Source organism: Bison bison, unplaced genomic scaffold (genome assembly GCF_000754665.1).
Source record: "Bison bison bison isolate TAMUID 2011002044 unplaced genomic scaffold, Bison_UMD1.0 scf7180017864378, whole genome shotgun sequence".
In the NCBI taxonomy this organism is placed as follows: Eukaryota; Metazoa; Chordata; class Mammalia; order Artiodactyla; family Bovidae; genus Bison; species Bison bison.
The window spans coordinates 6,506,752-6,519,095 of NW_011494950.1; the positions used below are offsets into that span (position 1 = coordinate 6,506,752).

Consider the following 12,344-nt stretch of genomic DNA (forward strand, 5'->3'; position numbering starts at 1 on the left):
CCAACAGACAATCAAATTGGGCCCAGCCAACTACACACAGTCCTGTATACATCAAAAGTAATACTGCATACATTATGGTGGTTTTTTTAATCAGGTAAATAAATCAGGATGGAGCTACATGGATTTGACTATTTTTAATTAGCCTCTTTTATTAACTGGTGTCAAAATAGCCAAATTTCTGTGTTTCTTCCCATGTTAGGTTTTGAGATAGCTCCAAAATGTGAGATCACTTTAGAACACACAATGTTAAATGTCAAAAAGGGAGACAGTTTATGAAATTAATTCTGTGAGCACTATATAATAGAGTTAGTATATAAATCTAGCACAGATAGTCTACTGAAATTGGTAGTATTCTTAACTTAAAAAAAATTGATTATAAGAATTGATTTTATTTTGGTCAACAGATTTTCCACATGACATATGATCTTGCCAGTGCTGTGGTGAGAATTTTTAACCTCATTGGCATGATGCTGCTCCTGTGCCACTGGGATGGCTGTCTTCAGTTCCTGGTACCACTGCTGCAGGACTTCCCACCAGATTGCTGGGTGTCTCTAAATGAGATGGTTGTAAGTAATTCATATTACTTTATACTGTGTTTTCTACATTTTGCCAAAAAAGTTCTAAATATTTATGTTAGAGTGATCTAATTATCCTCCTTAACTGGTAAGATAAAATTTTGCTTCTGTGGATATAAAATCAGATGTTATGTTCCTGTTTCTACAGCTAAATTTTATTTCCAGGAAATGTTCCATGGGGTGGGGGTGGGGGTAGTGGTGTATATGTTATAGCACCTATTTTTAGATCTTACTCTGTGTATACTGAGACATTTTATTTCAAAGGTACACATCCAAACACACACACACACCCCCCTAAATCATAGTCCTATGTTCTTTTAAAAATGCCTATTACTTAGAATAACTTCTTCTCCTTTTCAACATGATTTTAATGTTTACTGTGCTCAAGACATGTAATTTTAAGTGTGGTTAAACATGAAGACATGTTACATGAGTATGAAAGCAAATGAGATATGTATGACATGCAATGCTATTTCAGATAGTACTTCCATCTAGTGAAAATATCATGAAAAGATATCCCTTTAAACTTTACCATAGAAAGATGTAAATATAAAATAAAAATCTGTGAAATAGAAGTTTGATTTCCAAAGTTAAGTGTACTTAACTTTATTTTAATTATAAGAGCATACATTTTGATATAAATACATAATTCTGCACTCACAAAGAACTGAAACAATGAATATTTTTATGATATATATTCACAAAGATTTGTTTTCTCCTTAAGTTCTTATATTTTCTTTTTATATTATATTACATTTAATAAAGTATTAGTTAACTGTGCATTAGAATTGCCTTCTCTTGTGTTTCACATTTTATAAGAGGCAAATTTTATGAGACTTTCACAAAATTTTAACTTTGGCATAAGTCAAATACCCTCCTCTTTCCCAGACTGTTCTGTTATTAACCATAGTTTATTATTGTGGAAATGACACTGACATCTTAATATACATTTTTATCTCCTAAAAACTGAAGCTCAGGCTTTGTGTTTGAAGGCTAGAGGGGTTTATAGCACGTGTTAAGAAGAATGTCTTTTCTTCTATCTTTTGTGTCTTATTCCTATGTGTTTTCCTCCCTACTTTCTTCCCTCCCTTCCTTGCTCCATTCTTTATTCTTTTCACTCTTTTCTTTGAGACTTAGTGTCCACCTGGATCTGTCCTTCATTTCATTTATATTTGCTTAAAGGTCTCTGCCTTACAGAAGCCTTCCTTCCCTCACCACCCTAATATATTACTCAATTGGTTTATATTTTATCTTTAAAGAATTTAACAGCAGACACACAAACACACATGAGCCAGCACAAACACACATACATCTGTCACTTATTATTTGTCTGTTTCCCCCACTGGAACGTAAATGCTAATGCCATTAGGTCAACGAATTTGTCTGGATTTTGTTCTATACTTTATTTCCTGTGCCTTGAACAGTGCCAGACACAATAATTTGTTATAACCTAATTACTTATCATCAAAAATTTGAGAAATGTTCTAGATGTTAACTTCTGATATCTAAAAAATAAATCAAGGAGTTTGATCAACTCACTTTTTAAATCTGTGTTTTCTCATTGATTATTGATGTCACTTTTCTTATCACTGAAGAAGCAAAGCATAAAGACAATACAGAGAGAGTAGGGGGTGAGGAAAAAAACAGAAGCTCATATAAACTCACTACTGACTGAATGAATAGTTATAAAAAGCACTAAATAACACTGCTGCCAAAATATGATTCATCACTGATGCCAACTAATATTTAAGTTTGCAAATAATTTTCATTTTAAATTCTCTCTAGGTATCTTCCAAAAATAGAAATTGTCATTACTAATAGAGTAAAGGGATTATTTTTAGGTATCCATAAATGGAATATAATTGTATAATTATAATGTTAGGAAATATACTGCTTAATATGTGTAGTGGTAAGCACATTTAATGAAGAAAAATTGTAATGTCTTACTCGTTTTTCTTTAAATACCACTGGATGTACTATTTGGGTCTGTGTGTGTATTTAATCTATCAGAGTCAAACTTGTTACATTATGATGTTGAACAAAATACTTTTCCTGGGACATCCCTGGTGGCTCATTGGCTAAGACAGTGAGCTTTTACTGTCAGAGGCCTGGGTTCTATCCCTTGTCGTGGAACTAGATCCCACATGGTGCAACTCAACCTGATGCAGCCAAATAAATAAATTATTAAAATTTTAAAAATTCTCTCCTTCATTTGCAATATGCCTCTTCTAATTTTTTTTTTCTTCTTGGCTACAGTTTTGCTACAAAATTGGCTCCTGTTTTCTTTCATATTTATTTATTGTATTTTCCATGTCTAACTCTAATGTAGAACATAGAAAATAATTGTCTTATGTTCAACTATAAAGACCAGAAATTTTTTCTATATTGTGAATATAAATGATATAAAGAGATAACAACCATAAAATATAATTCTTAGTCAATAGGGAATCTCAACAGTGTCATTTGACCTTGGAAATATGAAAGATGATGCTATGAACATGCTACACTCAAAATGCCAACAAATTTGGAAAACTCAACAGTGGCCTCAGGACTCGGAAAGGTCAGTTTTCATTCCAGTTCCAAAGAAGGGCAAAGTCAAAGAATGTTCAAACTACTGCACAATTGCACTCATGCTAGCAAAGTAGTGTGTGAAATTCTCCAAGTTAGGTTTCAACAGTATGTGAACCAAGATCTTCCAGATGTTCAAGCTGGATTTAGAAAAGGCAGAGGAACCACAGATCAAATTGCCATTATCCTTTGGATCATTGGAAAAGCAAGAAAATTCCAGAAAAATACCTACTTCTGCATCCTTGACTACTCCAAAGCCTTTAACTCTGTGGATCACAACAAACTGTGGAAAATTCTTACAGAGATGGAAATACCAGACCACCTGACCTGCCTCCTAAGAAATCTGTATGCAGGTCAAGAAGCAACAGTTAGAACTGGACATGGAACAACAGACTAGTTCCAAATTGGGAAAAGAGTACATCAAGGCTGTATATTGTCACCCTGTATATTTAACTTGTATGCAAAGTACATTATGCGAATGCTGTGCTGGAGGAAGCACAAGCTGGAATCAAAATTGCTGGAAGAAATACCAATAATCTCACATATGCAGTTGACACCACACTTATGGCAGAAAGAGAACTCAAGAGCCTCTCGATGAAGGTGAAATAGGAGAGTGAAAAAGCTGGCTTAAAATTCAACATGTAAAAAGCTAAGGCCATGGCATCCGGTCCCATTGCTTAATGGCAAATAGATGGGAAAACAATGGAAACATTGATATATTTATTTTCTTGGGCTCCAGAATCACTGCCGATGGTGACTGCAGCCATAAAATGAAAAGATATTTGCTCCTTGGAAGAAAATCTATGAGAAACCTAAACAGCATATTAAAAATCAGAGACATTACTTTGCTGACAAAGGTCCATATAGTCAAAGCTATGGTTTTTCTAGTAGTCGTGTATGGATGTGAGAGCTGGAGCATAAAGAAGACTGAGTGCTGAAGAATTGATGCTTTTGAACTGTGGTGTTAGAGAAGACTCTTGAGAGTCCCTTGGACTGCAAGGAGATCTAACCAGTCAAATCTAAAGGAAATCAACCTTGAATATGCATTGGAAGGACTAATACTGAAGCTGAAGATCCAATTCTTTGAACACCTGATGCAAAGAGCTGACTCATTAGAAAAGCCCCTGATGCTGAGAAAGATTGAAGGCAGGAGGAGAAGGGGACAACAGAGAACAAGATGTTTTGATGGCATCACTGACTTAGTGGAGATGAGTTGGAGCAAGCTATGGGAGATGGTTAAGGACAGGGAAGCCTGTTGTGCTGCAGTCTGGGGGTCGCAAAGAGTTGGACATGACTGAGAGGCTGAACAACAACAATGTTAAAGTTCTCAAAAAATTTTTAGCAAAACAAAGTATATTTATGTACAAAGAAAGTTATAAAGAAGTGAAAAGCCATTGTAAGAAAAAAGCACCCTATGTTTACATCATCATGCTTATAGTATACAAGCCCTAGCACTTTGAGAAATGCTATTTTATGTATTTCTTGCAGCGTAAGAATGAGGTAAACACTGTTCTCCATTTTGCAGTTCAGAAAACTGAAATCTTTAGCGATTAAATCAATTAATCATTCTCACACCTTTAGTAGATTATAAAATCAAGGTTAGACTGCATATCTATTTGACTCTGTAGTTTCTGTTTTAAACCACATTTTAATACCTGATGTTATATAGATTACAGAAAATAGGAAAGAGAAGTTCCAAGAAAAGAGGTCTGTAGTCACAGCACACCAATTAAAGTAAAAAGTCATTTATAAATCAGTATTTGAACTCATGACAATAAAAAGTGGCAAGACTGATAAGAGACATAGCTGTAGAAAAACAGAAGTCAAATTGGGAAGGCCAAAACTGAGAAGCCAGATTAGGAGGATGCAGGACATGACTGGTACTAGTCATTTTGGGGTATGGGGTTAACAGCTGTGCTTTAACATTTGACATTGGTACTAAACAATTTAACATGATGATTATGTAGAATGTTGAGTGAATTCCTTATATCTTCTTTCTTTTTCATGTCATGTTCTTAAATGAATTATATTTTTAAATACTATTTTGAATCCTCTTTAACCACTTTTGCATTTATATCTATGTTCTTATTTACATATGTATAATATATATGTATTAAGTCTTCCTTAAAAACATAAGCATGTATTAATATATCTGTACCCTTCTCTCTATATTTAAATCCTCCTTAATAATGTTTGCAGGCTTCCCAAGTGGCTCAGTGGTAAGAATCTGCCTGCCAAACAGGAGATGCAGGTTGGATCCCTGGGTCTGGAATATCTCCTGGAGAAGGAAATGGCAACCCACTCCAGTGTTTTTGCCTGGTAATTCCCATGGACAGAAGAGCCTGGAGGTTACAGTCCATGGGGTCACAAAAGAGTGGGATAAGACTTAGTGAATCAACAACAACAAATAATGTTTGCATCTTAATTTATATCCTTATTTATACATCTCTAGCTACTTATCCATATATGTGCTGTGATGAGAAATTCAGAGGCATTGCCATAACTATACAACATCCCTAACTGGTAATTTGTTCAGTAAATTTAGTGTTACATTAGTCTCTTTTACCCAGTTCCTTTCCAGTCCTTATAAATTCCACTAAAATTATTCCTTAAATGCTATTTTTTAAAAAGCCAACTGCTAAGCATCCTGGGCTACTTGAACTGATGAGGTAAGAGATACTGACTTACAAAAACCAACCTGAACAGGGATTAATCTTGCTGTTCATTTGTAATATTTGCTTTTGTTTCTTTCAAGAAATGTCTCATTTCTTGAAATTCATTCAAGAAATTATTTTTGCTTGAATCAAACAAAAATGTTTGATTTTTGTCTGGATGAAGATCTTCGATTTGCCAGGTCTTAATGTTTGATAAGATTAATTTTGAAAATCTTGTCATTCCCATGATACTTTGTGACTATGTGTTAGGTATATCAGTTATACTAATATTGTAACAGTTGATTTTTAAAGGGATCAGAGGCAATGGGTTTGGGGGTTAAAATATGAAATATTATAAAATATTTATTTGAGAATCTAACTAAAAAAATAAAAATATGTATGATATATTTGAACTTGCATATTAATCATGACATAATTTAGGGAATGATTTTACAGAATAAATAAGAATTTGCAACTAAGAAATACATTCCTATAGCAATGTTTCTCTAATTAAAAGTCTGAAGATTTAATTTCAGAGAGTATACAGGTTTTCTCCTAGAAATCTTGTAAATAAATATATGGACACATGTTGGCAACAGTTTGAAATGTTTCAGTATAAACATATTATGAGTTTAGTATTGCCTGCCCAAAATCAACCTCTAGATTTACTTTTGTAGTTGAAGTGAATTGTGTCATGAATTGCTATATATAATAATTATAGCATATAGGTTTAATAAATAAGTGATCCATTTATAGTGGGTGAAGGCTAAAGGACATAAAATTAGACATACAAATTCATCACCATAGACAAATGGAGAACTAGGTTTGAAAACGAAGTCACTAATCACAACACACATAATTTATGTGTTAAACTACATACTCTAGAAAAACTAGTGCTATAATTGTTTTTTAGTTACTAAGTCCTCTCTGTGTAGCCTTTCCCTTCTCCAGGGGATTTTCCCAACTCAGGGATCAAACACAGGTCTCCTCATTGCGGGCAGATTCTTTACCAGCTGAACCACACGGGAAGCCCAAGAATACTGGAGTGGATAGCCTATCCCCTCTCCAGTGGATCTTCCCAACCCAGGAATAGAACCAGGGTTTCCTGCATTTGAGGCGGATTCTTTACCAACTGAGCTATCAGGGAAGCCCTTTAAACTACATACTCTAGAAAAACTAGCGCTATAATTGTTGCTGTTTGATTACTAAGTCCTGTCTGACTCTTTTGTGACCCAATAGACTATAGGCCACCAGGCTCCTCTCTCCATGGAATTTCCCTGGCAAGAATACTGGAGTGGGCTGCCATTATCCTCTCCAGGGAAACTTCCCCACCCAGGGGTTGAACTCACATCTCCTGCATCACAGATGCATTTTCTTCCACCAAGCCACCAGGGAAGCCCTGTGATATATAATAATCAGCGCTATATTTACCTTGTATACAACTATTTGGTTTCAGAAAAATAAAAATTATCCATCACAATAAATTTAAATTGAAATGTGCTTATTAACTTATTTTTTAACATTTTATTTATAAATGTACATCTGTTTCAACTTTACAAGAACTTTAAGGACAAGAAACTTATATCTAGTTTTTATACTTGTATTTGAGTAATAATCATAATCAAAATGATTTAAACCAACTCAAAGATCATTCCTTATAATATTTTGTTTTGTTATTTGAGGGGGTCTGTGTATTATTTCATTTTGAGAGATGCTGTTCTAAAGGGCAAGCAATATGCTTTCTAAGTATCTGTGTACTCCACATGTCCTATACCCATCCTGTGCATATTGCTAAATAAATATTAATTGTTTATAACCAAACAGGAAATTAACAACAGCATTTGCAAAGTGTGTGTAAAGGAGTCTATTGCGCATTTTGAATGTTATTCCTTGGAGTTTGTGTTATATAATAATTTGTACATCAAATTATTTCTTAAAAGATAAGTACTCACTTGACCAATTTGTGGGCAATATAATGTACTCAAAAGTCATACAATCCAAATCAATAACCTTTTAGTGCCTTTCACATCTATATAAATAATAATACCTTTAGAGAAAAATTAGGATGCATGAACAATATTAAGATTATAAGAAGGAAAAAAGAGATATAAAGTGTCTGGAAGAGTCTAATTAATAAAATTTATGTGGAGAAAATATGAGATTTGATTGAAAAATCACAATTACTGAAAAATTTTGTTTTCATTTGAAATAATATATTAGGGACAGAGTACAAGAACCAAGAAGCCACACACTGTGCATATTTTCCAGCTCCCTTCCAATTGGGTGGAGCCCTTTGGGAGGGATGGTCCCTAGGCATTGAGTGACAGTATCATTGTTCTTCATTTGTTCCAACTCTTTGCAACCCCATGGACTACAGCACGCCAGCACGCCAGGCTTCCCTGTCCTTCACTGTCTCCTGGAGTTTGCTCAAACTCGTGTCCATTGAGTTGATGATGACATTCAACCGTCTCATTCTCTATTGTCCCCTTCCCCTTCTACCTTCAATGTTTCACAGTATCAGGGCCTTTTGCAGTGAGTTGGCTCTTCATTTCAGGTTGCCAAAGTATTGAAGCTTCAGCTTCATCAGCAGCATCAGTCCCTCCAATGAATATTCAAGATTGATTTCCTTTGAGCCAGGAACCTTCAACAAAGTTTGGGGATTGAGGCTCTTCAATCACTTCTAGCTCAAAAATTGTAGTAGTCAATACAAATATGTGCTTAGGGGCTACAGTGGAAAGAACTGTTTATTAATTTTTAGAGAATAATTTGAAAAAAAGGAATACATATTATTCATATACAAGCCCCCATATATAAGTTAATATTGAAACTTAGCATGAGTATATTATTATCTCTTGATATTCTAGCAAATGTATAAAGATAAAATAGACTCACTTTTTGTTTTGCAAAGGCCATAAAAGTAATTAGACAGTGATTGATTGAAATAATATAACTAAGAAATGAAACTAAACATCTCAATTAAAAATATATTTATCCTCTCTTGAGGTCTAGCAGTGTATTTTGGATTTGAATTCTATAAATTATAAATTATATTATTAGGTTACTGATTTTCTTTTTCTAAAAGAAGATGTGTTGCCTTAACAGAGTTTTTTAAAGTCCTATCAAAAGGTACCTAATTTGCTGACAAGTCACTATGTAGCTTTACTGATAAAAAAAATACATTCGTAGCTCTAATGAGTTATAATAACAAAGTAGGTCAGCAGACTGCTGAGTGCTCTGATTCTCCTTTGCCATCCTCATTCTGCCTATTAGGAAAGCCAGCCTGGTGATTCTTCCCTATGTTATGGAAAGACAGCCTCGTCACAGAAGTGAAGCAATTCACATGCTGTCTTCTTCCTTGTCAGATGTGTATTCTTTTATTGGAACCAACATATGGAAATAACGTATAATGTGATGTTTTGTTTTCAAATGCAATGTACATTTTAGAAAATTTTTAACGTGAATTATAGTCCCCTAATAGAAAATAATAAAGGATATTACTTAAATTATATATTAGCTATGACTATAGTAAGATGTGACAGTTGCTCAGTCATGCCCGACTCTTTGCAACCCCATGGACTGTAGCCCACCAGGCTCCTCTGTCCATGGAATTCTCCAGGCAATACTAGAGTGAGTAGCCATTCCCTTCTCCAGGGCATCTTCCTGATCCAGGGACTGAACCTGGGTTTCCTGCATTGCAGGCAAATTCTTTACCTTCTGAGCCACCAGGGAAGTCAAGATGCTTCAGTGATAACAAATCCAATCTGTAAGTTCCAAAATTTTTTTCTTAGATAGACTAGATTTTAAATTTTGAATGACCAATGGCTAGGTGAAGCACCATTCATGAAATTAACTTATCTAACAAGTGGTACCTATTAAATTTGGAAAATATCTTACTGTTCATAATTTCTCCAAGATTAATTTTACTTTGTTCTCCATCTCTACTTATTATATTTGTATGAATACTTTGGAGACTTTCACAGATGAAATGTAATAGTACACATAACACATCATCTCATTTTTCTGAATAAAAGGAAAACACATTAATTCCTGTTTTGCAGATGAATAGTCTAACTGAGAGAATTGTTATTAGGTTTATATGAAGCCAGAAGCAGACAGAATGAGCTGATGTACAGGCACTGATGTATGACAGTATGGGAGCTGATCAAATTTTTCCCTTGAATTAATACTGAACCTACCATAACATCTTATTTATCTCACTTCATGGGCCCAAAAGAGCTTCATCCATTACTAATTGTCAATTCAGGTTTGTAGAAAACAACTATAAATCGATTGCCCCAGTGGAAGACCTTGGAATACATATGAAAAATATTTAAGAAACTCATTGCGTTTTGTGTCTCTTGGTTTTTAAGGTTTATTGTTTTACTACTTTCATAAAGCTAAAAGAATCTGGCAAAGAAAGACATTTTAACTCCCCATTTATTCTGAATTCATCATTTAGCAAAGTTTTGCATGACATGAAGAAAGCCATGTGATGAGTGAAGGATATGAAAAAACAACAGTGGGAACATTTTCTGAATATTTGAACGTTTTCATAGTCCCACTATATACTCCATTATTTCTGAGAAGTATTTTCTTATTTTTAAAGATGCAGTATATTCTGGAAATGAGTGGTTCCTATGAAAAATTGAATTTGGCTTGTGAATCTTTAGTTTATTCCAGTTATATATATTCTTACAGTATGCCAAAAAACATAGGCATTTTATCAAATAAGATATTAAGAATTTGTGCTAGAATCATTGGCTGGTCTTCTTTATGTTTTGAGACTATAGAGATGGGTGCAGTGTAATCAGCACTTAAATACTTTTCTAGTATTACCAGCCAAGAGCCTGAGAATCATAGCTCCAACAAAGTGAGAGTTAATTAACACCTGGCTCAGCTGTACAACCTGCTGACTCATACTCCATGCACAGAGTTGTGAGCACATTCATCTCTGGACTGTAGCCATTTATCCTAATTGAATAGGTTTGACAATGATGAAAAATCACATACGAAAATTTGAGAATTCACTACCACATCTTTGTAATTTATAAAAAGATATATAACAACAAACCATCATATAGTCTATATAATCCAATAGCATTTTCCAGAGCGTAACATGAAGTCAACAGAATTTTTCTTTAAATACATTCTGAAGATAGAAATAAATGTTGATTATAATATCTATTTATTAGTGTTACTATTGTTATTATTATTATTACTGCCCACCAAAGCAATTGATTTATATACACAGAACATTTTGTGCTAGCCTTTGTCCTTATGGTCAAGGTGATAATCTAAGATCCTGACTCATGCAAGTTTGGAAAGACCTTCTAGTATAATAATAATAATTAATAATAATAATAATTTCAGTTGTTTAATATGAGGATGTAATTCAGTTTCACCATTTTAATTAGTCGTAAACTATGTTTTTGTCCTTTAGATGATTTTTAAATTTATGTATTTCTTCTAAGGTCAGCTATTGATTCATATTTTAAAAAATATTTAGATAAAATTATAACATGATTGGGAAAAATACCATTTCAAGTGGTACCCACTACTAGCTCGCTACTGCTCCCAAGCTAAAAGTAAAGCATTAATACTCCATTAAACGATTACATTCTATCTAGCACTGTTGTAATTATGCTCTCAATGGGGTTGTCGATTCTTAAGGAAGAAGAAAAAGCAAAAAGAAATTTGACAGAAATATGTAATCAGTAAATCAAGTTAAAGTTGATATTATTCTATAGCAATTATGAAAGTCATTCTTCTGAGAGTAACTTTCCATTTCACTCATGGAAGTTATATTTTGTCTCTGAGATTTTGTTATTATTTTACCAAGAGATCAGAAGTTTTTAAAAAATAGCTCTTTAGAAAAGTATGGAAAAGATTCCATGCATTAATTTTTATATAATGAACTATATAAACAAGAAAACCTTATAGATGATAGATCTGGATGCTATTTATATACAAAAACTTATGAGAATGACTTTCTAATGCCTTCTAATATATTTCTCGATAATTTAATTTGTATCATAATGCATTGTGTGAACAAATTATAGTGGTTTAGTATTCTCTAAGAATTAATTAATTAAAAAAGAAATAAGTAAAAGCCAAAGAGTTGATGCTTTTGAACTATGTTGTTGGAGAAGACTTGAGAGTCCTTTGGAGTGCAAGGAGATCAAAGCAGTCAATCCTAAAGGAAATCAGTCCTTAATTCATTGAAAAGACTGATGCTGAAGCTGAATCTCCAATACTTTGGCCACATGATATGAAGAACTGATTCATTGGAAAAGACCCTGATGCTGGGAAAGATTGAAAGCAAGAGAGAAGGGGGCGACAGAGGATGAGATGGTTGGATGGCAGCACTGATTCAATGGACATGAGTTTGAGCAAGCTCCAGGAGTTGGTAATGGACAGGGAGGCCTGGTGTGCTGTACTCCATGGGGTTGCAAAGAGTCGGACATGACTGAGCGACCGAACTGAAAAAAATTAAATAATCACAGAATTTGAAAGAGAAAGAAAGAGGAAGCTAAACCCATTATTTTGT

The 12,344-nt window shown here is 33.8% G+C and overlaps 1 protein-coding gene across 1 annotated transcript in view; it reads left to right on the top strand.

Annotated features, from left to right (window-relative positions):
- Positions 1-12,344, top strand: part of HCN1 (hyperpolarization activated cyclic nucleotide-gated potassium channel 1) — a 387,144-nt gene that overhangs the window by 185,722 nt on the left and 189,078 nt on the right. The window contains exon 2 of the mRNA XM_010857188.1: positions 405-566. Coding sequence (XP_010855490.1) covers positions 405-566 — 162 coding nt within the window. The remainder of the gene's footprint in view (positions 1-404; positions 567-12,344) is intronic.